We start from the raw sequence: 27,478 nt of genomic DNA, 5'->3' as shown, positions 1-27,478 counted from the left end.
AAGAGCAGAAGAGGTCAGAATATTTTAAAGTGAACGTAAAAATCAAGTTTTCAGTTGCCCGTGGGACAATGAGCACATACAGGTCATAATTATAATTACTTTAGAGGATGTTTGGTGTTTTCTTCCTAGACCTAAAAAGGCTTCACACTTTTCGCAACAAGTACATATAAAGATCATAGAATAATTCAGAGTGTATAAGATTTTCTAGGGAAAAAGGCGGGCTAGGGCAAGGAACAAGGAGGACACAAAACTATGCAAAAGGTCTAAAATCTAACAATATATATAAAATCTAGGTAGTTCTTGATAACTACAATTAGGGGCCTTTATTTAATATATTTGTTATTTTAATTTTAATATACTATATGATCATTCTTTCCTTTTCATTCTTTATTTTATTATTTATTACAAAAGGAAAAATCTCTTGTTAATTTCGAGTCTGCATGCATGTTCGCTCTCTCTCTTTCTCTGTGTCTCTCGATATATCTACAAAGAAGGGTTTACGTTGCTTCTCTTTCCGCGGTGAGGGGTCTCTTAATTTTCTTGGGACCCAATTGATTGAAAAGTGAAAGAGAAGGGACAAAAGGGAAGGCCAGCCATATCTTCAACTTCCTTTCATACTTGATACTTCTTCTCCTCACCCATACATGCTCATGTTCTTCAATAGAACCACTTGAAACCTACATTTAATGTTCTTACTACAAATATCAAGCCAGTAGCTTTATTTTCACTAATACTCTCCAACTGAACAACCTCTCTTAGCTAACTCATCATCCTTCGAATTCACATTGTTAATAGATTCATCTCTTGATTAATATGTCGATCTCGTGTTATCTTCTTTTCTTCTGTTTAAGCCTCTCTTTATTACACGCATGCCATGCGCGGCCTCTCGATGCCAATATTGATGATAAGAAGCTTGAAAAGAAATTTCGCATTTCTAACCATAAGGTTAGTCAATATTTAAATCGGATATTTGTTTGTTATAAATCATCAATAATAGGATTACTAGGTATCTTCTTCTTAAAATTTTCTTGGTTTTATTGCAGAACGAGGAGACTAATGTCGACAAGGTACCAGTTTTGCCAAAGACTAATAAGTCTTCTACATTGTCAACTGAGCTTGGAGCGACAAGAGGAGACAGCGTTAGAGAGACTAGTTACTTGGGTGATAATAATGCTCAGAAGGGCCTGAAAGACGCGAAAACTAATCAGAAGATATCAGAAGATGATGAAGCTGAAACTACTTCAGGCAGTGCTCTTAAAACTGACGAGTCTCTAGTTTCAGTTTCATGGCGTTTGCCTCGCAATAAACGTGGAGGAAAACATCCTGGTTTCAACTCAGATTACTCACCACCAAAGACACATCCTCCTTCTCACAACTGAAAAACAAGTACTAGCTAGTTATTAATTTGTTTTCGCTCTTTTTATTATAATCCCTATACTCTTATTCTCATCTTTCCTTCTAGAGTACGTACTCGAGGCGTGTATCTATATCTATATATTTTGAATCTTATCATCTATGCTGTTAATTCTGCAGCAGATTAATTTTTAGCTATCCTAGCTAGGGCATTGCATTTGCCCTCCAAAAAGGCAGGCATAACGCGCTTTGTTTGTCATGACTACATAACATAAGCTAGCTATTATATATATATATATATAATGTTTCATGGGATTTTTGCAGACTCAAGGCAACGCTATACGAGTCATCACGTATAGGGAAATGAAACGCTAATTGCACGGGAGGAGATATATCAGGGACTCATCTTTGTCATTGATGATATATAGATAGGGAATCATAAATTGTATAGCAACTTCATTCATGATGGGTTCCTATCAGCTTACCCCGAATTTGGTATGCTCTTTGATTAGGTTTAATTTGGTGCAGTAGTTGGCATTCACTGTGTAGGCAATTGTGTTGATCATGGTTATCAAATTCATGCTAACCAGCTAGCTAGCCAAAAAACACGAAGAAGAAAAAGTTTATTAAAAATCGCCTGCAAATTAATTCTCTTAGTTCATTTCCATGTCCTTATAAATTGCTAAAGTATAAGAGGGATGGCATCCATGTAACGCAAGCATTGCATGCGCATGTTCATTAGGAACGGGTACGTGAGATAAAGCTTACCAAAAAACTGCTGTATATAATAAAAGCATAATTTTGTTAATTTGTTGTTAGAGTCTTACTATTCTCCCATCCAAATGAATAGTACTATCTGCATGTGAAATTAAAAGTATAACGATGATCTCAAGTCAAGTGTTATTGTGGTCGTAAATGAAAGAAACCTCCAATTGATCATGGGCAGCCGCTGCATGTGAGATGTGGCGGTTGGTTCTTCTTAAATGATGACGGCATAGTTATATATCAGCTCCCAATCTTTACTGTTGATGAATATAATATTTTGTTCAATTTCTATTCATCCTGAGAATATTTAACAAAAGATTTTTTTTTTAATCCAAAGTCTTTATATCCATGGCAGTATGAGGCTGGACCGCCCATCAGATGAATGTATAGAGGTTTTTTAATTAATAGGTCAAAGGTTGGTGAGAGAGCAAGTAATTAGACCGTTTCTATATTTTCGATTTGATTTTTAAATTATATGTAGCCTAAGTTACAGCTTAAGTAATTTTCAGCCCAGCCATTTTGTGCAAATATGGGTAACAAGAGTGGAGTCAATAAATACCTTCTAAATAACTGGACTGCAAGTTACTCATGCTGTAACGTAGGAAAAGTCTTATATGTATTGTGATTTTAAGGTCTCCGATAATGTTATTATAGATACTAAGATCCAAACGGTGTAGTTTCTTTTGATAAAATTATGAGATGAATGTATGAACAAGTTTAAAAGGATGCTGGGGACAATTATCGGGACCTAACGAGAGACATTAGAAGCATCGATTTCAAGGGTGTCTCCAAAATCAAATAAAATACTTGTATAATTCAACTGGAATTTATAATCCCAATAAGTAATTAACTTGATAAAATTATAATATTTTTTACTTTTACGATGGCGAACATCCCAGATTTGAAATCCTTAACGAAGGCAACGATTCCATGAACGAGGCTTTTCCCAATGTGAATCGAATCGATCTAAAATAATGAAGTTTAATCCTGCTAGTTCCCACCAGACAGCCATGTCATATATGTTCCTCTGGGATTTTACCCCGCTTCAATCGAGTCAAATTTCTCAAGTTAGGGTCAATATTTTGACTCACACAGAAGAAATAATTATTTCAAAGCTTGAGGCTAGATAGTAACATCTAAGATCACATCATGTTAGCCTACTTGAGGGGGGGGGGGGGGGGGGGGGGGGAGAGGGATTTATTTCTTTACAAATGAACCTATCAAGCGATGTGAATTTATGTACGGGCAATTCGTCTTATTCTTCATTAAGATTAATATTTATTAGGTTTTCTATTTTTTTAATTAAAAAAATTGACTAAATTTGATTAGGCAAGCCTAACTATTTTCTTATTTTAAAGTTTATATGATTTTTAAGTAATTTTATCTACCAACTGTTGATGTAAATTTATGCCTTTTTTTTTCTCTTACCTTCAAACGAGGTGTCTTGGCCTTTATATATGCATCTTAGAGTCAATTGGAAATGTTACGTGACATTTTTTTTGTGACAAGTATCTGCCAAAGCCCATGTAAGGAGATACATATTCATATGTGTTAATACATTTTCACGACAAGTTTTTTTGCCCTTGATTTTTAATGGACTTAAGCTTGAATTCAGCATTTATGTTGGTTCCTTACAAAAAGAATTAATTTTGTAATATTTTACTCGTAGGCGCATTCCCTAGAATATATATATTTACCCATAGGCGCATTTCATAGAATGTATATATTTACTCGTAGACGCATTCCGTAGAATGTATATTTACCGGTAGATGCATTTCGTAAAATGTGTATTTACTAGTATGCACATTCTGTAGAATGTATATTTACCTGTAAGCGCACTCTATAGAATGTATATTTGCCCGTATGCATATTCCATAGCCTGTAGACGCATTCCATAGAATATATATTTGCTCATAGGCGCATTATATAGAATGCTTATTAGCCTGTATGCTTTTACTTAGAAACATTTTCTAAGTGTCTAGGTCATTTTTTTATGAGGAATGACCTAGGTAAAGAATGGACCTAGGTCATTCTCTGTAAAAAAGGGACATAGGTTTTTCTTTGTTGAATCATACCTGGAGCACTTTGTCAAAGACTTGCCATTTAGACATTTTATTTAGAAATATTTTTTTAAGTGCTTAGGTTATTCTTTGTAAGCAATAGACTTAGGTAATTCTTTGTAAAAATTGGACCTAAGCCATTATTTGTGAAGAATGAACCTACGTTAATCTTTGAAGAATCATGCCTTTGGTGCTTTGTCGAAAACTCACCTTTTAGGTATTTTACTTATAAATATTTTTCAAGTGCCTAAGTCATTCTTTGAAGAATTACGTCTTTTGCATTTTATCGAAAACTTGTCTTTTGGGTGTTTTACTTAGAAATATTTTCCAAGTTCCTAGGTTATTCTTTGTAAGGAATGGACTTAGATCATTCTTCCTAAAAAGTGGATTTATGTGATTTTTTATAAGAATGGACCTAAGTCATTCTTTATAAATATAGGACTTAGATCGTTTTTTGTTAAAAATGAATCTATGTCATTTTTTGTAAGAATGGACTTAAGTCATTCGTTGTAAGTATAAAACCTAAGTCATTTTTTGTAAAGAGTAGATTTAAGTCGTTCTTTATAAAGAATTGACCTGGATATTTCTTTAATGAATCACGCTTTTGGTTTTTTGTTGTATCTTACATTTAGACATTTTACTTCGAATTCTAAATAGTTAGGCTATTCTTATAGAGAGTGAGCCTAAGTTATTTCATGTAAAATATTCTTATTAGGCCGACATTTTTCGTAGGTTTGGGCCGTTCATAATCTAGTCTAACATCTTGTATCATTTGAATTTGAATCCCCAAAAGATAGTGACTAAAAGATTGATTTTAGTCATGCCCACCATTAAATTAACAGTAATAATATAATTACAAACTCTTGTACAAATTTATTTTGTACAAACTAATGTGATATGATTAAATTGGCTGAATTAAATATCTCTTGGCTCATATAATTTATTTTTATTATTTTATATTTTTCTTCAACCAATAAAATTATGCCAAATCAGTTTGTACAAACTAAATTTGTATAAGAGTTTGTAAATATATTATCACTATTAAATTAATTAAGGAATAGTATTAGATATCTTTTTTTTTTTGAAAAAAAATATAATATTAATAAATTAAAATTATGTTCTGAAATAATATAATAATATTAGATATCATTTTTTTCCTTTTTGGTTTGCTTCAACAGCCTTGGTGTAGTCAGATTTGGAAATGATCTATTATGCTTTGGCGTCTTCTACAGAACAAGTTGCCTACAGATGATGTGCTGAAGCGACGAGGTATATGTATTGTTTCTGGTTGCCTTCTATGTGATTCTCTCTCAAGTTCTGAAGCAGCCAATCATCTGTTCGTGGATTTCTCTTTTGTAAGGAGGCTTCGGAGTTGGTTATTAGATAAATTCACTATTTCACGTCCTCACATTGATTCGGTTGGAATTCTGTTGTGAATCAATCCTTTAGCCCACTATTATTCAATATTTGGATTGCTTCTGCGTGCTTTCTTTTTTACTCCATTTGGAAGTGTAGAAATTCATAAAGTTCAAACAGATTGCATGGACCACATTCGCTACTTTGCATCTTTTTCCAGAGAGATTGAGATAACGTTGAACAGTTTAGGCACTCCTCTTTCTCTTAGTTGGTTGGATTAAAGTGAATTATCTGATGGGCTATCTAAAGGCAACCGAGGGCTTTCAGCTTGTACGATGGGATTTATATAGATAATCCAGGATCTTTTCGAGGTGACCAATACTTCTTCCTAGGCTGAAATTATGGCAGCTGTTAAATCCTGCTATTGAACTTGCTTGCGCAAAAGGTTGGCGGCATGTTTGGTCGGAGTGCGATTCTATGCTTGCTGTTTATTGTATTTATTTTTCCAATGCTTCCTTGGTGCTTACGGGATCGATGGTTGAATTGTTGTTTGCTAATAAAAATTTATGACTTTTTCGAATTTCTCATACTTTTCGATCGGGAGTCAAATTGCTGACATTATGTCTTATTTGGGATTACAATATATATAGATTTCCAAGTTACAGCCTGTAACCGCAGGGCCAGTACGCGCCGATTAGCGCTAACGCGTTCTAAAAGCAAGACAAAAAACGGCAAGAGATATAGTTAACGGGTTCGAAATTTGAATGGAAGACAAATAATAAATTAACCATTAATTAAGATAGAGAAAGATAGAAACTATGGTTACCAGTCTGGAATTTTTTTTTACTAAAAATCCAGGGAACAAATGTTGCTCAGCTAGAGGTTCCAAAGAGATCTCAAAGAGTTGCTTTTAGATTCATATTTTGGAGCTACATTTACAAGATGTGGGAGCGCAGAAATATTTTGCACAGGTGGCGCGCAAGGCATTCCGACTTACTGCGAGTAGCAGTTACCTCCCAACTCCAATTCCAAGTCGCTGCTGACTATATATCTAATTTTACTGTTATATAATTAATTAATCATGCAACTGATTCACACACCACTACATGTAGGAGCCAAGAGGCCATGCAACCACACAAGAAGCAATCGACGACACCGGAGAAGCAATAATATTAACTGTGAGTGCTTTCCTTCTGTTCTGACGCGGACTAATCCTAGCTAAGCGATTAGTGAGCTGTTACCTGGCCCTTTTTTATGACCCTCGTCTTATAGCGAGGAATTTATTGAAAATGAAATAAAAAGATACAAACAATTTTAGACTACATAATGAGCCTTATCTGTGAGGAGAATTATAGCCGTTGCTTGGCATGCATATATTTTACATATTTTAAAAAGTACAGATAGTAATATTTATGGTAGAAAAAGAGCAAAATCACATTCAAATTAAATTAGACTTTAGCGAACTAGTAATTCTCGTAACAATGTGTATCACTGGTATTGACAGGATACGAAATTAATTAAAAATTTAATTTTTTTTTAATAATTAATGTAATGAAGCGTTAGAAAAACCATCTATATTTTGGTTATATAAGGCAATACAATACTCATCAGAATCTTCTGATCAGTAATACATGTCACATGAGATATATAATCTCTCTTAATTAAAATGAATAGTAGTAAAAAATTGGCGTCGGTTTGTAAGAATGTAACATGTGGTCTATACGCAATGCGGTAGGGAAAAAAAAATATAAAAATTCAGGCGCACAACATTCCAAAAATGCAAAAAAAAAAAAAAAAAAAAAAAACCTTATTGGCCAAGTTGTATTACCAGCTAAATCAAGGTTAATTTGATTCAATCTTTAATAATGTACATGCGTCTTCAATTTGTTTTTAGTTTAACACATCACCATCTCCATCTATAAAAACTCAGCTCTACTTTGCCATACTCACCACTCAAAACACACACAAAAGAAAAAACTTTAGAAGCAACGTCAACAGTACTATTACTGTGTTTGGAAATGGCTTCTAAGTGTTCCGCAAACATTGCTCTTCTTCTCATTCTCAACATTGTTGTCTTCACCTTGGCCGGTGCACACAATGTGCCTTGCACTCCTATTCCTAAGCCGCAATGCCCTCCCCCACCCCAGCCTAGTTGCCCTAGAGATACTCTAAAGCTAGGAGTGTGTGCTGATTTGTTGAATGATTTAGTCCATCTTGTTGTGGGAACACCACCGGTAACACCGTGCTGCGCTCTTCTTAAAGGCCTTGCCGATCTTGAAGCTGCTGTATGTCTTTGCACTGCCATTAAGGCTAACATTTTGGGCATCAACTTAAATCTCCCCATCTCCTTGAGCTTGCTCTTGAATTATTGTGGCAACGGTGTCCCGAGTGGCTTCCAATGCGCTTATTAGTGTGCTCTATCTTATTTTGTTAAGCACTTTAATTAATGTTTGAAGATTGTATGGGTGTTGTTCAGTCTGTGGTGGTTACCTTTCTAGTGAATAACTTGTTTTACTAGAAGGGCTTAGGCTTTGTTTGGAGCGGCTGCGCTGCTGCCCCAAACAGGCTATTAGTCGCGTTTGTTCTTTTTTATTTTGACCTTGTGCTACGTACATTCAGCACAATAATTGAAGTTATTATTTTAGAGGGGCGGAGTGGAGAGTTATATTTGTATTTTACATTTAATCTTGATGGATCTGCTTCCCGTCTGATTTGTTGTAATAATCATAAATAAATAAATAGTGACTTATTGTTCTTCTTCTTTTAGTTTTGAGTGGATAACTTAAGCAGAAAGCAAGCATCACGAACTCTTGTTAATTTGCTCGAATGTTACATGTCTTTCTTTCAACCTAACAAATAACTGAAAACGCCCCACTCAGATAATTTACATTGAAAATACAGACTCATCAACAGTTTATACTGTGATTGGTGCTAAAGATAGGCTAATGATAAAGAGTAATGCTCCATTGTTGTCATACAAAATATGTAGTTCAGTTGATGCGACAATAAGTGATTTTCATATAATTAATGATTAGGCGTGTGAAGGTAAAATAATTGGGAAATTTACACTAATAACCATAAAAATTTTAGTTTTTTTCATCTTAACCCCTCAAACAAATTTCTATCAACATTAGCCATAAAAGAACCGTTGAGACCAAATTACCCTTCTCTCTCATCTCCCTTTCCTCTTCCTCTTGCCTTCTTCTCTCCAGTTCTCTATTAATTTCAACATCCACCTCTTTCTTCTTCTTCTCTCTCCTATAATCCTCGTAATCGTTCGGTCTAGCGGGGTCGTGCTCCTTGATTACGGTCGAAGTCACGTCGACCAATGCCGGTTGCGGCAGCGCTACCACGTCGTCGGGGGAAGGTGCGATTGCAGGTGAGGAATGGGGTCTAGTCGGGAGAGAATTTTGGGTGGTTTTGGGTTTGGATTGGGGCTTGAGGATGGTTTGTGGTGGCGCGAAAATTGACCAGACAGTGGTGGTCGTGTTGGTGGGTTTGTCCTCATCGGAGGGTGGAGGTAGGTATCCGTACAGCCCGCCTAGCATTTCGCAACGTGGCTTTTGATGGAAAATCCCGGGGAATTTGAATTCCGAAATTGGATTTTAGAGAATTAAAAAGCTGATTTTGTTTTGTTGTTTGGGTTGTCGGATGAGATTCGATCTGAGGTAGAAGAAGATATTACATACGAATAAGAAGAGACGAACAAAGACGAAAGGACTGGTGAAAACAAACAAATACTGAGGTAGAAGAAGGCAACCTGTCGCACGAGACTTGGTGCGACAGGTGCCTGTCGCACGAAGCTTGGTGCGACAGGTGCCTGTCGCACCAAGGCATGGTGCGACAGGTTGCCTGTCGCACCAAAGTTTGGTGCGACAGGTGCCTGTCGCACCAAGGCATGGTGCGACAGGCAACCTGTCGCACCAAGGCATGGTGCGACAGGCAACCTGTCGCACCAAAGCTTAGTGCGACAGGTGCCTGTCGCACCAAGACTTGGGCCTGTCGCACCAAGTTTCTTTTCGTTTGTAAAAAAGGGTAATTTGGGGAGAAAAGCGTGTGTTTGGCTAATGTTGATAGAAAAAAGTTGAGAGGGTTAATTCGAAAAATAGTAAAAATTTTATGGTTATTTTCGTAAATTTCCCAAAATAATTATGTCACGTCACATACCGCATGCATTAACCTTTTTTTTTTCTTTCTTTTTTTTTTGGGCAATGTAAGGAAATTTATTTTTTTAAAAAATAGAGTATCGTTACAAATAATTAATAGGAACAAGATGAGTTTTTTTTTCCCCCATAACAGAACCATATCGCCGAGACTAATGAATAAGCTACGAATACAAAATACAATGAAGAATGGACTAAATCGATACTCTAGAAAGTCATTTCCATCAGTACAGACTAAATCTCTAAGAAATGGGTGGAACATCCTGCCACCAAATCAGAACCGAGTGCTGAAACCCACATTTTACAAGATATTCAGCAATATTAATTATTGTTCTCCCTGTAGGTTTGAGTACAGCAAAATTCATTATCTCAAATTTATCAGTACAAACTTTGTCTTTTCAACTCCGCAAAACATATTATTATTGGTACGGATATAATTTTTGAACCACTTACCAAGTTACTATCCAAATGCTAAGCTATATTTCATATTAATCTCACAAGGTAATTTAAAAAATGTCTTCCCCTCAATAATAATCGAAACACTAAATTCTGGAGTTCGTCGGTTATGATCTTTACTAACATTCATGTTCAGATTGGATCTTGAAAGATTATGTATTAAATGCATTTTGTAAACATTTCTTAGATCACTATCAAAACCTATAAATATCTAAAATGCGTACAAAATTCTTTGGGAATATCAGTATCACTATCACAGTTATTAGTTGGAGCTGTTTCTTATCTGTATTTTATTTTTTAAAATTGGAAGAAAAAAAAAAAAGACCCACCAAATGGCACTCTCTCTCTCCGTCCCTCCTTCCCTCCCTAACAACGAAAACCGCTCCATCTTTTATCCATTTCGGCTTCTTCGTGTACATTATTTTTTTCTTTTTTTGGGAAGGGGGAAAGCTCTGTTATTTCAACTTAAATAATTAATTAGTGTGAGTGTGTATGTGCGCCCGCCAATTTGGATTTGGAAGGCATCTAATTCCAATTCCAGGCTTTGTATTTGTACACATTGAATCGGCGGGTGACAGGATAAGATGAGTTTATTCGCAAGCAAGAAGATTACGACAGTGCAGAATCACGAGCTTGGCAGGTAGTAAACAGACATAAATGCGTTAATTGATAAAGGCCTCACAACTCAAGTGGTGGACAATGAGTAACCCCCCTTTCTCTATTTGTCTTTACTCTTATTAATATTCTACACACTTTTGCGCTCGTATCGTATTGTTGGCTTGCAATAAGCTCTGCATGTGGCTTTTTTCACATTCACAGAACCTAATCCTAAACCCGAATTCCAGTTGTACGGAGGATATCGGCAACAACCTTGCGGTATCTAAATCTAGTTCAGCTAATTATATCAGCCACGGTATTTGGGCGATGTGGTAATGGCTGCCACCGCATCCTCTGCTTTATAAATACCGCCAACAAGTCCTTTTCAATCCTATGACAAATATCTCCAATACACAATTCATCAATTGCCTCATTTAGCTAAATGCTCGTTTATTCCTTCTTACCATTTGAGCCAGATATTCACTTCGTCCATGAATTTTTAAAAAAATTATCAACAAAATTTATGTTATAGCTCTATCTTCTTTAAAATCTACTTAATTTTATTTATTTTTCAGCCTTTACATGTTAGATTTGCTTGAATTTTAAGTTATATCAGACAAAATTATTATTTTATTCTTGAAACGTTACATTCAACAGTTACGAAAGTATTGACATAAACGTGTTGAATAATTTTTTAAAACGCAAAGATTAATTAGATAATTAGCTCGAAAAGTAGAGGCGGAAAGAATATTTACCCATCAACCAATGGCAGTTGATTAGAAGACAAGAATGAGTTCGAGGCGTCTTTTGATCTACTCTCTCTGCGTCTTACCAATACTCGCTTTTCCCAGCTCAGTAACTGTTGGAAATTTTCAAAATAATTGTGTCTTATGGTAAAGACATGTCCTATTAATTGTGCCTTATAGAAAATGTACCTTTCACTAAAGACTTGTCTAATTAAATGATGTCTTGTTGTAAGGACATGTCCATTTAATTGTGTCTTGTAAAAAAGGTATCCTTTTACTAAATGATATAACTTTTCATGGCAACATTTCACTTAGAGATGCATCATTTCATGGTGACATTTCATTTGAAATGGTGATGGTTCAATTTGGACCATTGATTAAAATCAAATCTAGATCCAATGGCCATGAATGAAGGGGTATCATGAAAGATGATAACCCAAATGAGGGGGCACAAGTATATCTATAAATAGGGGTCATGTTTAAGCCATTTAGACATGAAATGAATGATCCTACACCACTCTTTTCTTAGCATTCCTTTCTAGTACGAATCTCAACACAAAACACCCATTTCTTTTATGCATTCACATTCCAATATATTGTTTTCTGCAGGAACAATATATTGTTTCTTGGTAGGCTTGCAACATTCAAAAGTATTCTAGTTTGCTTTCGTCGATGCACAGCGCAAGCAAACAAACAAGTGCTTCATTGTATCCTGGAGGCGTATTTGCTTAACTCATGTGCATCACTCAATTGGTGGGGGCAAATAACGTCTTAAGGAAAGCGACATTTGTAACGTGCCTTGAAGCACACAAAATTTCTGCAGTTTCTTCCTACATACAGAGTTAGTTGTAAACACATTATTTTACATAATAAAGTTCCACCATTATTGTTGTATTTCTCTACATTTGTCATTCCCCACAAAATTTACCACCAACAATTTTAAGACGTTATTTCTACAACAATGGCACCAAGTTCATCTCTTCGACAATTTGCAGTAGATTTTGTCAAATTGGAGCGGTTCGATGGTGGCAACTTTATTCGTTGGCAGAAAAAGTTGCATTTCTTGTTGACAAGCCTCAATGTGGTCTATGTTCTCACAACACCAAAGCCTCAAGAACGTGAGAATGAGACATTAGCGGAAACCAGAGTGCGACATAAGTGGGAGCAAGATGACTACGTGTGTAAGGGACACATTTGCAATGCCATGTCTGATACTTTGTTTGATCAATATCACAACAAACCTACATCAAAAGAGATATGGGACTCATTAGAGGCTAAGTACATGATGGAAGATGCCACAAGTAAGAAATTCTTGGCTTCTAAATTTTTTAATTATAGAATGGTTGATAATAGACTCGTGGTTGAACAATATAATGAGATTTTGCATATTCTTGATCAATTCAACCAACATAACATGAAAATGGATGAGTCTATTATTGTCTCTTCAATTATTGATAAACTTCCTCCCTCTTGGAAAGACTATAAGAAAAGTCTTAAACATAACAAAGAGGAAATTAGTCTGGATGGCTTAGGCCAAAGTCTTCGTATTGAAGAGGAACTCAAGCTTAATAGTATTGAGGATCAGACTACTATGTCCTCTAAAATTAATGTCGTAGAGGAAGGGAAGGAGTTTAAGCATTCTAATCACCCTAAGAATAACCAAAAGAGAAAGTTTGATGCCAAAGAGAATTAAAACAATAAGAAGAAAAAGAAGGGTACATGCCACCACTGCGGAAAACCTAGCCATTTCAAAAGAGATTGTCGACTTCTGAAGAAACAAAAGGAAGTTTCGAACACAAATCTTGTGGCCATAATATCTGAGATTAATGTTCTTGAAGATGATAATGCATGGTGGATAGATTCTGGTGCAACCAAGCATGTATGCAAGGATCGTAGCCTTTTCAAATCTTATAAAGCAATGGATGATGGAAGTGTTCTTTACATGGGAAATTCCTCCACTGCAATAGTTAAAGGAAAAGGCAATGTGCAACTAGAGTTCACTTCCGGAAAAACTTTAACTCTTACAGATGTTTATCATGTTCCTGAAGTTAGGAAAAACCTTGTATCTGGTAGCCTTCTTAATAAGCTTGGCTTCAAACTTGTTTTTGAGTCAAACAAGTTTATATTATCTAAGGGTGGTACCTTTGTTGGGAAAGGATACATGTATGAAGGAATGTTTAAACTCAATATCAATAATATGAATGTTTCTTCTGCTTATATGGTTGATTCATTATCTTTGTGGCATAATCGTTTAGGACATGTGAATGTTAGAAGATTGCATGATATGGCTAATTTAGAATTAATTCCTAAGCATGAAAATGATATGCATGAAAAATGTAAAGTATGTGCACAAACTAAAATCACAAGATCTCCTTTTCCAAAAATTGAAAAAACATCTTCTTTATTGCATTTAATTCATAGCGATGTGTGTGATATGCATAGTAATCCTTCTAAAGGTGGTAAAAAATATTTTATAACATTTATTGATGATTTTTCAAAATATTGCTATGTGTATTTATTACATTCTAAAGATCAAGTGTTAGAAAAATTTAAAACTTATAAAAATGAAGTTGAGAATTTTTGTGACACTAAAATTAAATGCCTTAGAAGTGATAAAGGAGGTGAATATGCTTTTCTGATTTTTGTGAATCTGTTGGCATTGTACACGAAACTAGCACTGCATATACTCCACAACAAAATGGTGTAGCTGAAAGGAAAAATAGGACATTAATAGAAATAGTTAATGCTATGCTTTTTAATGCTGGGCTTGGTAAAGGTTTTTGGGGTGAAACTATTTTAACTGCATGTCATATCTTAAATAGAGTGCCTAATAAGAAAACAAAGGTGACTCCATACGAATTATGGAAAAAGAAAAAGCCTAATCTTTCTTATCTAATAGTTTGGGGTTGTCGAGCCATTGTAAGACTACCAGAACTTAAGATAAAGAAATTAGGAGAAAGGGGCATTGAATGCATATTCTTGGGATATGCAGAGCATAGTAAAGCTTATAGGTTTCTTGTAACAGAACCTAATAGCTTTGTTGAGATCAATACTATAGTGGAATCTACAGATGCAATATTCTATGAAAATAGATTTTCCACTATACCAAAAAGTATTGATTCTCAAGAGAATGATAAACAAATAGAAATTGGTCAAAAGCATGATGCTAATAATGAGCAAAATCATTTGAGAAGAAGTAAAAGAATAAGGACTCTAAAATCTTTTGGACCAGATTTTATAGTTTATTTAGTTGAAGGGACAAGAGACTCACAATCAAAACAGACCATGATCACATCTACTATAGAGTCTGATCCCCTCACCTATGAAGAGGCAATGAAGTCTCAAGATGCTGCTTTTTGGAAAGATGCCATTAATGATGAAATGGACTCTATTGTGGGTAATAAGACTTGGAAATTAGTTGATTTACCTCCTGGCTCTAATCCTATAGGTTGTAAATGGATTTTCAAAAAGAAGAAGAAAGTTGATGGAACAATTGAAAGATTTAAAATAAGACTAGTAGCAAAAGGCTTTACACAAAAAGAAGCCCTTGATTATTTTGATACTTATGCACCTGTTGCAAGAATTGCTACTATTAGAGTTTTGATTGCTTTGGCTTCAATTTATCAATTTGAAATCCATCAAATGGATGTAAAAACAGCTTTCTTAAATGGAGAATTAGATGAGGAAATTTACATGAAACAACCAGTAGGGTTTGTTATGCCAGGACAAGAACATAAAGTTTGTAAACAAGTCAAGTCTTTATATGGTCTTAAACAAGCCCCAAAGCAGTGGCACGAAAAGTTTGACAAAGTGATTGTCTCAAATGGATTTAATATTCATGAATCTGATAAATGTGTCTATAGCAGATTCAATGGAAATAAAGGTGTGATTATTTGTTTATATATAGATGACATGTTAATTTTTGGTACTGATAGTGAGAGCATTGAACTCACTAAATTATTATTGTCATCTACTTTTGATATGAAAGACATGGGACTTGCTGATGTGATTTTGGGGATTAAAATTATAAAAAATGAGAATGGCCTAGTATTGACCCAATCACATTATATTGAGAAAATTTTAAAGAAATTTTATTATTATGATTGTAAGTCTGTGTCAACACCTTTTGATTCAAACATAAGACTGTATCCTAACACTGGCAGATCAGTATCCCAATTAGAATATGCACGTATTATTGGATGTCTTATGTACGCAATGACTTGTACTAGGCCTGATATTGCTTTCGCTGTTGGAAAGCTCAGTAGATATACTAGTAATCCAAGCCAAGCACACTGGCAAGCAGTGTACAGAATTCTAAAATATTTAAAACATACAATGGATTATGGTATATACTACACTGGATATCCTTCAGTTTTGGAAGGATTTTCGGATGCTAGTTGGATTACTGATCGAGATGATCATACATCCACAAGTGGTTGGATTTTTAATCTTGGTGGAGGAGCTATTTCATGGGGCTCAAAGAAGCAAACTTGTATAGCAGACTCCACCATGGCTGCAGAATTTGTAGCTTTGGCTTCATGTTGCAAGGAAGCTGAATGGTTAAGGAATTTGCTTATAGAAATTCCTATTTGGTCTAAACCAATGCCTCCTGTATCTATTCACTGTGATAGTGAGGCAACTTTATCAAGAGCATATAGTCAAATCTATAATGGAAAGTCTAGGCACATTGGTCTAAGACATAGTTATGTAAGACAATTACTTACAGATGGAGTAATCACAATTGACTTTGTGAAATCATGCCAAGGGATATTGTATTTAAAACTTCTAAGGGGATGGGACTGAAGTCAGCATCATCTTATCACCAATGATGGAAACTCAACACAACACTTGAAATATCAAGATCTTGGGTTCAATGAGCAAAAGTACATCATATGTTGTGATAGCAAGCACTATAATATTTTTAGATGCGTCCCAAAGGTTAGTGCTTGATACCTGTAACATATGGAAAAAGTTAAGCTACTTAGCTTTTAATGGACTTATAAATGTTTTAGTTACAGGGACATTCTAGATAAGTCTACCTATGTGAGTGTAGGAGGTGGTGCCGCTTCCTATGTAACTTGGCTGGTTACTAAAGAGCTCATGAAAACAGGATATAGACACAGGGCCAATCCACGTGTCGGCTAAGGAATACTTGAGAATTTGAAAACTTATGTGTGAGATATATCCGGTTAGTCGATTAAGGTCGCTGGTTCAAAGCTTGCCTACCATGCCACCTTGATTAACTTTGATGTATTGTCACTAAGTGAAGGTTCAAGTCCAAAAGACACCTTCATCTATGCCTAAGTTTTCCAAGCCTGTGCAAGATTATTTTTCCAAATTCATTTATTTTGAAAATTGTGGGAGATTGTTGGAAATTTTCAAAATAATTGTGTCTTATGGTAAAGACATGTCCTATTAATTGTGCCTTATAGAAAATGTACCTTTCACTAAAGACTTGTCTAATTAAATGATGTCTTGTTGTAAGGACATGTCCATTTAATTGTGTCTTGTAGAAAAGGTATCCTTTTACTAAATGATATAACTTTTCATGGCAACATTTCACTTAGAGATGCATCATTTCATGGTGACATTTCATTTGAAATAGTGATGGTTCAATTTGGACCATTGATTAAAATCAAATCTAGATCCAATGGCCATGAATGAAGGGGTATCATGAAAGATGATAACCCAAATGAGGGGGCACAAGTATATCTATAAATAGGGGTCATGTTTAAGCCATTTAGACATGAAATAAATGATCCTACACCAATCTTTTCTTAGCATTCCTTTCTAGTACGAATCTCAACACAAAACACCCATTTCTTTTGTGCATTCACATTCCAATATATTGTTTTATGCAGGAACAATATATTGTTTCTTGGTAGGCTTGCAACATTAAAGAGTATTCTAGTTTGCTTTCGTCGATGCACAACGCAAGCAAACAAACAAGTGCTTCATTGTATCCTGGAGGCGTATTTGCTTAACCCATGTGCATCATTCAATTGGTGGGGGCAAATAACGTCTTAAGGAAAGCGACATTTGTAACGTACCTTGAAGCACACAAAATTTCTGCAGTTTCTTCCTACATACAGAGTTAGTTGTAAACACATTATTTTACATATTAAAGTTCCACAATTATTGTTGTATTTCTCTACATTTGTCATTCCCCACAAAATTTACCACCAACAGTAACCAATGGCAGTTGATTAGAAGCAGGAATGAATACTGCGCTTTCATCCATTCGTACCCTCTAAATTTAATCCATCCTCCACCCTGACACAGACCAAATCTCCAATTCAAAAACCACTTTCAGTCCATTTGCGCCCTATTATTCGATCCGACCCTCTCTCTAATCTAACACCAGTTCAACTTTAGTTTAATCCACTCACCAACCCTTGTTACTAGCACAAACGTAGAGCCAATTTTTAATCCAATCGTGCTCTCTATTACGAATTTGTTTTTTGTTTTTTTAATTTCTTTGAGTTCAATAGCAATTCAATTCACCCTTTATCCTTGTGAGCGAATTTAAAAAGAGAAATTTACCCAAAAAAATAAAAATTCACGTTCCCTTTTAGTAATAAAAACAAGCATTTATGTTATTAAGCTTTAATTACTCAATAAGCAAGCAATAAAAAATGGAATGTTATGAATTGGAGGGAATGGAGGTTATAATTTAAAGGAATAGCATGTAAGCACTTATTTAAAAATGATATCTGAGCAAATGATGCTTAAATCACAGAGAGACGAAGATTGAAGAAACAAGAGCAAAATGCTTTCAGGGAGAAAATGAATTGTGTCTTGTCATTAGTAAAGGAAGAGTAATATATAGGCATTAGTGAGTGAAGCACTTACATTTCTTAATTATAAGAACATTAATGGAGAGAGCACTTAGGATTGTTAACAATAAATAAGATAATGGGGAGAGCACTATTTTGTGGAATTCACATATGCATTCCACGATTTACAACACTCCCCGTTGAATTCACTAACTATTCATTAGATGTGAGTAATATTGTCTAGTTAAAACCTTGCTAGTAAAACCATTAGAACAAAACTTGATAGAAGGAAAAAGAGTATAGTGCACAATTATCTAACATGGTTGCAAAATTCTACTCTTTAAAATGTGCTCCTCCTGATGACATTGGATGTGATTTTAAACTACCTCATTAAAAACCTTTGCCAGTAAAAACCCAATGAGAAAACCTGGTCAAAAGGAAAAAAGAGTACAATACATATGCATCCAATATTGTTGTGATTCTTCTCTTGTAAGATCACGCTCCTCTTGTTGAGTGCTCTTCCTGATGAGTACACCTCCTGAAGGCAACATGTATTAATTTAATAGTTTGTTGAAACGATGCATGCTGATACCATATATAATTTTCTCAAATGAAGATGTAGGTAGATTTTTTGTAAATATATCAACTAAATTATACGTGAAGGGTATTTATTTGATATCAATTTTCTTATTTTGTTAGAGCTCATGAGTGTAGAAATTTAGGTGAAATATGTTTTGTTCTATCTCCTTTAATGTATTATCCTCTGATATGAACTATACATACATCATTATCTTCATATATTACTATAAAGATATCTGAATTTAAAGATATTCTATATGTACTTTAAATATAATAAATTACAGATCGCAACCATGTGCATTCTTGATTGGCTTCATGTAGTGCAAGCCCCTAATAATGCAACATAAGCTTCAATTTCTGATTCTTCATCATCTCAATCACTAGCCCCTGCCCCTGAGGCTATCGGCTAAGTGAAGGATCCCGTTAAGCTAGCCATATGGACGCGTTTGTTGGTTGTTGCTTAGTTCGGCTTCATTTGGGCCTTAAATAATTCAACAATGTTTTCAAGCTGTTGCAGTCTTTTCTTGACCGTGATGCTTCGCTCTGCATGCCTTTTCCCTTTTTGTAGTTAAAGCTAATCATTTGAGAGCTAGTCAACAACTTCAACTTGAATTCACTCATTTTTCTTCAACTCCAATAGAATGACCATGCCTGAATGCATGGCTAGCTCGTTAAGTGAGTAATAAAATAATATTTTTTAAATAAAATAATACTTTTTATGCAGTAAATTGAAAAAATAATTTTATACATTATTTACTTATAGAAGACCTGTAATCGGAATAATAATTCTATATAAATGAAAAATTGGGTCCAAATAGCCACACAAGTCAGACTCATTCGGACAATTATTTGCTGATTGCGTGAAAATTGGGCCTTCGATATGGCCCAGTAAATTAGGAAAGCGGACATTGGTCTGATTTTTATTTTTATTCTTTTGTAGTTTTTTTTTTTAAGATTACTCTTTAGTAGTTTAGTTGGACAATTAACACCACGTCATAAATTAAAGACAGATATAAGCCTTTTTTACCCCCCGGAAATGAGGGAGATTATTATTTAGAAGAAGGACATTTTTTAAACTAATGAGTCTTTTTTTTAATTAAAAAAATAAGAGTTGAGACGACTTTAGTTTTAGAAAACGACGTCGTTCTCTGCTGGTCACCCGCTTTCTTAGAAAATTTCCCTCCAAAAACACCAGAGGTTTTTCAAGATTTGAAATCATCATCAAATCCCAAAAACGAACTCAACTTTTAGAGAGAGAAAAAGAGTGCGAGCTTAGAGAGATAGGGAATTATAGATATGGATGTCAAGAAAGCTGGATCTTCGCTTGATTCTCTAATATCTTCCTTCAACACTCGAATCGCTGACTTACAAGAACTCGTTATCGCTCGAAACAGTGAGTCAACTAGGAAATCAATCACAATTTTTTTATTTTTGAATCAGACGGCGACATATTATTTTTACTGTTTCTCTTCTTTGCGTGTAGTGTATCCAGTCAGTACCGTCGCTGATCTGTCGGCGATTGACGCAGCAGTAAAGGCTGTGGAGCTGCAGGTGCAGGCGATCAAGAGCCGCGTGCGTGAGGAGACTGAGGCTATTCCTAAAGCTAAAGTACTATATTTCTCTACTCTATCTTGTCAATTAGGGTTTTAATTTTTGCTTCTTCGAATTAGGGTTTAATATGAGATAGTTTTTGAGATTCGGTGAAATTGAGTGTTCGATTTTAATTCTGAATTCCCTATATTTGGCTGCTTACAAATTGACTGAAAACTATTGAATTTTGAAGCTTTTGGCCACATGTTTCCTTAAGTTCACGATCTAGAAGCATCTGTGAAAGCAGTTATAACATCAGTCATAATTCTGAGTCCCTGATATGCTATCCGATTAAAATGTGGATTCCATTGAATTAAGCCATCTTTAACTCTGGTGAAAAGTTATTTTTTTAAAGTTGAGTTCAAAGTGTTACATGGATACTTTTGCTTCGTGAAGATAGAGAGTAAAGAAATTATGTTTTAGTTTATAAAGAATTTAGTTATGTTTTATATAGTATTTGGAAACTGAAAGACTAATATATCCACATATTGTTGTTTGTTTGAGTTGAGATCATTACTGATAGGTTAATTTGATTTTGATCACAATGGTGAGCATCTGCTCCTAGTTTTTTTTTTCCTTCTTTTGAGCAATCCTAATTTGTTTGTTGATGTAATTTGATTTGCTGTTCCAATTGCAGAAACTCATTGATGCGTCTCTGCGACAGCAGAAGATACTGCAGAATATGTCTTCTTATGCTTCATCATCTCTCTCTCAGACAATGAGCATGTTAGATTTGAATACTACTAAAACGTAATCCTGTAACTTTAAGATACTTTTGTGATTTGATGGTTTGATTGTATTTCGCCTCCCTCAGATGATCAATACTTGTGCTACTTTTGTGTTTCAGCTTGCTGCCAGAATCCTCTAAGCAACAATCCAATTCTGTGTCGTTCAAACCTGAGGAGCCAGCAGCTTTACCCAAGGTGTGCAATCTAATGGAAACAAACAACATTCATCAAGGATTTTGCTGGAATCTGTCAAAAGATGCATGTGTTTTTGGAGAGTAAAATTATCTTGACCCACACAATATGAGAAAATTATCTAAATACATTCATTTCCCTCAAGCTATGTTTGCTGTCAATTCCAGGAGAAAAAGGGTCGTGGCTCTCCACCACTGTGGTACATAACTTCTGATGAGCTGGATTCTCTATCCTCGTAAGCACATCTCTCCTTTTTAATCATACAATTTTATTTGTTGAGAATGAAGTCTAGCTAAACGTTTTGCTTGTGTACCACAATAGGATGCAAATTCAACATTTCAATACGGACTTAGGCTTGCCTTTTTGACATCAAGTTCTTAAACAAGAAATACCACCAGATTAAACGTGTCTTTAGTATTTTCTTTTAAGCATATCTTTTATTTGGTGTTCCAACTTGTATTCGGGAGATTATTTGAGAATCACAACAATGTTAACAATTTTTCTTGGCATGCATGTACATTTATACATTTATGCACACACACACACACACTTACATGCACATACATATATATTTTTATATATTGATTGCATGAATAATTTGCTGGCACTAGGTCAGACGCTTTAAAATTTCTTTTTCTTTTCTCCTCTTCAATAGAATGATGTTATTGTGGTGCCTTGAACATTTTTTATTTGATGATATTCTGCTCAATTTCCTGTGCTAACTCTTGTCAAGTGCAGATACATGAGAGGCAGGCTCACTCTAGAGAAGGTTAATGCTGCAGTAAATGATATGGCAACTTATGCTGAAGCCAATGCCCACCTTATTTCAGCCCCAAAGAAGAAGGTCATGATCCAATTTTTTATTACTTTATTATTTTTGCTTATAGGACCTTGCATTTGTACTTATTGTTTTACCTCTTCATGTAGTTGGCGGGAAATCTCTGGGAAAGAGCCCTGGTAAGTAACTTGATTGGGTTGCATCACCTGTATTTGCTATTTAGTTTAGGCAGTTCCCAAAAAAATATCGAGTGCTTTCTGAGATCTTTAGGAGCACAAAGCAATTGCGTTCTGAAGTGTCTGAAAGGGGCAGATTAGAATTGGTATTTTGTTGCCACATTTGAAAATGTGGGGAAATTATTATTTCAAAAAAGTGGCATATAATTAACTTGTCAGTGCCGATTACCTCTTCAAGTTGCTAACTATAGTTCTTGCTTGTTAATTTATGCAACTGATTTACATACTGCCACATGCAGGAGTTAAGAGATATTGCAACTGTCGAGGCAGTGAAGGGGAAACACTTTTTTCTTGAAAATGATGTAAAGGGACCCTCGTTGAAGCTTGACAACACTGGAAAGGCAATATTAACTGTAAGTGATTTCTTTTCTTGTGCTCCTGACCCATCCTAAATGCTCTTAATGTTCTAAATGCTTAGAGATCCAAAATAAAATTTCAGAAATTATCATTCTCTTTGTTCACAAGATTCAAAATTTGTTAATGAGAATGTAGCCTTGTAGAATGTTCAGATGTGTATATACATGGACAACATGTGTTTATGGGTAATAGCCAGAGTTGCAGTTGTTGTTTGTAACTTCTTAGGCATGAAACTGCAAGTGATTTATGTCGTGATGTTTTACAGGTCCTTCGTCACCTTGGACGCATTAGTGAGACAAGGATTGGACATCACAGAGTGATAATTCTTTTGAAGCCTCAGTGAATGGTCTTGCTTTCCCAAATATCAAATGGTAGAATGCTGTAACTTCTCGGCATGAGGTGAGCACACAATTGTCCGCAGAATTGGACCTGTGATGTACCCAATGTCTTCTCCGCAAGAACCAAGCCCTTTATTGGGAAAGGAAAAAAAAAAAAGGTTTTGTTTCTAATCCACAGTTTCAATAATAGCAGCATTACCACAACAAAATGACAATTTCCACATACTTCATCCTATACGGCAATAACCATGACCAATCCTATAAGTGCGCATACTCAGTCTTGGGTACCACGGCAATTATAAATACAACCCCGGGTTTTGGTCCTTTGATTTATTAAATTTCTGATTTCTGAAACAAACAAAAGTCGGATTTGTTAACATTGCCCTCACTTTTGGGTTGGCCTTTTGGGGTATGTGATTGCAGCCTCCAATTGTCGAAAAGAGAAATATTGGCAACATAATCTATCTGGCCGAGGCTGCCGTTGTCCTCGCCGCCACGGTCATCGTTGTCCCTCACTCCAGGCTCAGAAATTGGAGCCACTGCGCCAACGGCTCCCGCTATTACTATTAATTAATGGGAATGATAAAGTTGTAAATTCCTGTAGTATAAATTGATGTGGTATAATTTAATTGATTTGATTAAATAATTTTTTTATTTTAATGATTTATTTTTATTATTTTATATTTTATTCAATTAATGAATTTATATTATTGTAGTTTATCCCAAAAAAAAATTATATAAGAATTTATAGTTCTATCACCATTTTATTTTAAAAGATAGAGACATAGATAAAGACCAAATTAATTTTGACTCTTAGAGGTTGTTTGTTAAATATTTGAAGTTTGAAATTTTATTAATTTTAGATTTTTTCTAAAATTTGTTTGTTTGTTTTTTGGAACTTATGTTTGATTTTCAGATATTTACATTTGAATAAAAAAAGTAAATTTTTATGACTTTTATTTTAATGGAAAAATGTCTGAATGATAAATAAATATTATATTCAAAAAATATTTCTGTAAAATAACTTATTTTCTAAACTATAAAATCTAATCCTCTTTTTTTTTTTAATTTACAAGAATATAAATGTCAAGTAACTAAGTTTAAGATGTTTTTTATTATCAAAACAAACAAGATGTTACTTATATTTAGATATTAAAAAAAGAAAAACAAACATATTATTTAGATTTTCGTATTTAGATCTATTCAAATTTAAGAAAAATTCAAACTTATTTAGATTTTAGACAAAAAAAAAAAAAAACAAACGCTACGTTACTTCCTCAGATTTTAAATTTGGGATGGTTAATTAAATAAAATTATTTAAAAATTACTTATTTAGACACATAGAGGCTTTATAATTATATTTTAGTTATTTTTTATGCTGCATTTTTTAGTTATTTTATGGTGTCTTTACGATTTTGCAATTACACAAAATCAGAAGACCACTTTCTGAGTGTAGCTTCGTACTTTCCACTGTTGTTACCCGTTGCCAACCACTGCTTTTCTTTGTTGTTTTCCAATATATTTGAGGTTAGGTTTGGTACAATTGAATCTTATCAATAGGTCCTTAAGTTGGATCCATTTCTTTGCCAAATGGTAGAGTGAACTTTTTTTTTGTTTTTAATCTTGTAGTTAATTTTTTTCTTTTTTTGGGTCTTGTAATAATGATGTGTTTTTTTTTCTCTATACATATAACTATTAGAGTGAGATTATTTGAATGTATCAAATTTCTCTGTATACTTATTAAAAAAATAAATTTATTATTAAAAATTTAAAATTTTCACTAATCTCTTTTTCTCTCTACATTACAATTGCATATTCTCTCTACTCTCATATTATACAAAATAAACCCTTGATATCACTTTCTTTTAAATTCATTTTTTTGTCTTTCTTAGTATATTTAATCTCTATTTCATACTTTCTATATATAATAATTTTTTTAAAATATATTCATTAGCATCTATATTTGGTAAAAAATTATTGATGTTCATTTTTAAATGATGGGTTTTATTCTTCTTAATTAGTGATATCAAATATCTGCAACTAAAAGAATCTATCTAAATGAATTGATGAAAATTTATGAAATTAGAAAGAGAAAGAGAAGAAAAGGTTGTTTAATTAATTTTTCAAAAATTATTTACATAATAAAATTCTTAACTAAAAATAGGACGTAGAGAGTAAATGAGGATATTCAAATATCCCCACTCTAAATATTAATAACCTAAATAATTCATATTAAAAAACATTTAGTTTGTTTAGCATTCAGGTGTTGTGGATTTAAAGATATAACTACAATGAAAAAAAGTTAATAACTATAAAATAAATATTAATAATATGTGATAAATATGATTTTTAAATAATTATTTGAAAAAACAATAAAGATGTTATATATTTCTATTGTATAAGTGTCAAATAAAATTAACTTAAATTTTAAACCACAATAACCATTATTTATTAAACAGTTTTAATGCTATAACTTTATCCAACCACAGTATAAAAAGAGGACTTCATTGATGTAGGAAATTGGCAATAGCCAAAACGTTTGAACTGTAATTTCTTCAATTGCATGATACTACCAACCAGTAGCAGACATTCAATGCAAAATAAACAAAACTTTGACCATATCTATATTTTAAGAGGAGTTATTTTTAGCTCCTCCCCTCAACTACACTGTATTTCTAGTTTGCTGTAATTCCACTCCCACCTCCTACTGTCTGTATGCCATTCTTATATTTTAGTTGGAATGGAGGGAAAGTCGATAATTTCATACTTAAATCATTTAAAAAAAAAAAACTTAAACAATTTCATTTGGATTACGTCAATGTTGTGAAGCAGACTATCATCTAGTGTATAATTACTGAATCATGCTTTTATGAATCGGTTAAACTCACAAAACAAAACCATGTAGATCTCTTTCATCAACCAAAATCAAAACCAAAAACCAAAGGCAAAAAGCCTGTCTCAAATTTGTTGGTTTAATTTTGAAGCTTTTGTAAGCTATTCTTATGCTATCTCAGAACTCTTAACTCACCATTGTTGTCCAACCATTGATATATCTTTCTCCTTCTACGCTTTAGAGAGAGTACGTAGAACCTGGTGTGGGGGATAAAAATTTTGGTGAAGCTGAAGAAAGTAGTACATGATAGTTAGCTTTCTCTTGTTTTTGGCTAAAAACCCTCGATTGATTATCATTTCTTTGATCTTTTAGGTTTTGGATAGGCTTTTGTCAATTACAAGTCCGAGGTTAATACTTGAGAAGGTGACTAAGAGCTTTAAGAGGCTAGGAAGTTAAAGCTTATAACCTAGGTAGGTAACATTGGGCAATTGATGTTTTGTTATACCAAAACTGAAAAGCAAAGCTGATCCTTGTTTGCATGTCCAATTTTGCTTTAAACATATGATCTGGTGATGTTTGAGCTGATGGAAAAATTGATTATTGAAGTGAAAAGATGATAAATGGTTTATAAATTCTACAGAAAATTTTAGAATTGTTGGATTGTTATCGTGATTTTGATTGCTTTGAAATGTGACTAACGATGCTTGATTGACTTGAAATTTTAAGTAATAAAAGTTGAATGTTTATATTTCAAGATTGGAGATTTTTAGAATGAATTGAACTAACAATTGATTTTTAATGGATTTGTCAAATTGGTCGGTTACTGTCTGAAATTGTCAAAAACTATGAATGTATCATGTTTGGTCTTATAAACGAATAGTGTAATACTGTCGAAACAAGCCAAAATTTCATAATATTAAATTTCGATATGTCTATTTCAAACCTGAAAAGTTCCATGGTAATTGAAGTTGTGGTTTATTTTATTTAAGATAATTGTACCCGAGATTAATTTATAAATACTAAGTGCATGTTTAGTATGATTTATCTAATTGTCAAAAGTGTTAATTTAATCCCATAAATTTTTTCTAAACTTCTTTTCGTTGTTATTTGGTTTTGTTTTGAATAAAGTTTTTTAGGGATTAAGTTATTTTGCATATACTAAGAAAAGTTCAAAATTTTCACTTTTGCAAGTAAATATTGATTTTTTTTAAAAATGTTAAATTGTGTAAAACATCCTATACTTATTTCACAATTTTATTTCATTCCTCTATTAAAGCAATTTTTAATAGTATTTAATAAAAGCTCTCGTCGACTACCAAATAACTAAAATTTTTTTTCTCAAAGCTTTACTTGAAAAGCTATATCAAATGGAGCCTAACTCATAAATTTCAAAATCAATCATCTTGTCATTAAGTTTCACCCTAAAAATAGTATTTCTTTCCATTTTTTAATTTATAATTACATATAAATCTTAAAATCTTAAATTATTTTCTTCTTATATATAATTTCAATTTTCATATTTTAAATTATTAAAAGTTCTTCAAAAAATATGTTTTAATTAAAATTTAAAATAAT

At 33.7% G+C, this 27,478-nt stretch overlaps 4 protein-coding genes across 6 annotated transcripts; all 4 read left to right on the top strand.

The window, feature by feature from the left end:
• The first annotated feature begins 495 nt into the window (after window positions 1–495).
• On the top strand, window positions 496–2,763 carry LOC127901324 (root meristem growth factor 10). 2 transcript variants are annotated; one of them, XM_052438410.1, is made up of 3 exons: window positions 496–945; window positions 1,044–1,386; window positions 1,678–2,763. In XM_052438410.1, exons 1-2 carry the CDS (start codon window positions 814–816, stop codon window positions 1,377–1,379), a joined length of 468 nt encoding a protein of 155 aa, XP_052294370.1. In that variant the 5' UTR covers window positions 496–813; the 3' UTR covers window positions 1,380–1,386; window positions 1,678–2,763. The 2 variants fall into 2 exon arrangements, with proteins under 2 accessions (XP_052294370.1, XP_052294369.1); XM_052438409.1 differs by lacking the exon at window positions 1,678–2,763 and having other exon boundaries at window positions 498–945; window positions 1,044–1,532.
• Window positions 2,764–7,429: 4,666 nt separating this feature from the next.
• LOC102612229 (14 kDa proline-rich protein DC2.15) lies at window positions 7,430–8,300 on the top strand. The gene has a single exon (XM_006490806.4). The coding sequence runs from the start codon at window positions 7,553–7,555 to the stop codon at window positions 7,943–7,945; it is 393 nt and encodes a 130-aa protein (XP_006490869.1). The 5' UTR covers window positions 7,430–7,552; the 3' UTR covers window positions 7,946–8,300.
• Window positions 8,301–12,457: 4,157 nt separating this feature from the next.
• On the top strand, window positions 12,458–13,189 carry LOC127900868 (uncharacterized). Its single transcript, XM_052436125.1, has one exon. The coding sequence runs from the start codon at window positions 12,458–12,460 to the stop codon at window positions 13,187–13,189; it is 732 nt and encodes a 243-aa protein (XP_052292085.1).
• Window positions 13,190–19,924: 6,735 nt separating this feature from the next.
• Window positions 19,925–23,717, top strand: LOC102612530 (spindle and kinetochore-associated protein 1 homolog). 2 transcript variants are annotated; one of them, XR_008052849.1, is made up of 10 exons: window positions 19,925–20,244; window positions 20,335–20,459; window positions 21,079–21,191; window positions 21,289–21,364; window positions 21,529–21,596; window positions 22,100–22,205; window positions 22,289–22,318; window positions 22,615–22,728; window positions 22,998–23,131; window positions 23,494–23,717. XR_008052849.1 is itself a non-coding variant. In XM_006490807.3 (9 exons), exons 1-9 carry the CDS (start codon window positions 20,148–20,150, stop codon window positions 23,073–23,075), a joined length of 807 nt encoding a protein of 268 aa, XP_006490870.2. In that variant the 5' UTR covers window positions 19,929–20,147; the 3' UTR covers window positions 23,076–23,303. The 2 variants fall into 2 exon arrangements, 1 of the variants encoding a protein (XP_006490870.2); XM_006490807.3 differs by lacking the exon at window positions 23,494–23,717 and having other exon boundaries at window positions 19,929–20,244; window positions 22,998–23,303.
• The last annotated feature ends 3,761 nt before the right edge of the window (window positions 23,718–27,478 follow it).

Source organism: Citrus sinensis, chromosome 3, assembly GCF_022201045.2.
Source record: "Citrus sinensis cultivar Valencia sweet orange chromosome 3, DVS_A1.0, whole genome shotgun sequence".
Lineage (NCBI taxonomy): Eukaryota > Viridiplantae > Streptophyta > Magnoliopsida > Sapindales > Rutaceae > Citrus > Citrus sinensis.
The sequence above is the reverse complement of the archived record's forward strand: the minus strand, read 5'-3'. Positions and strand labels throughout refer to the sequence as shown.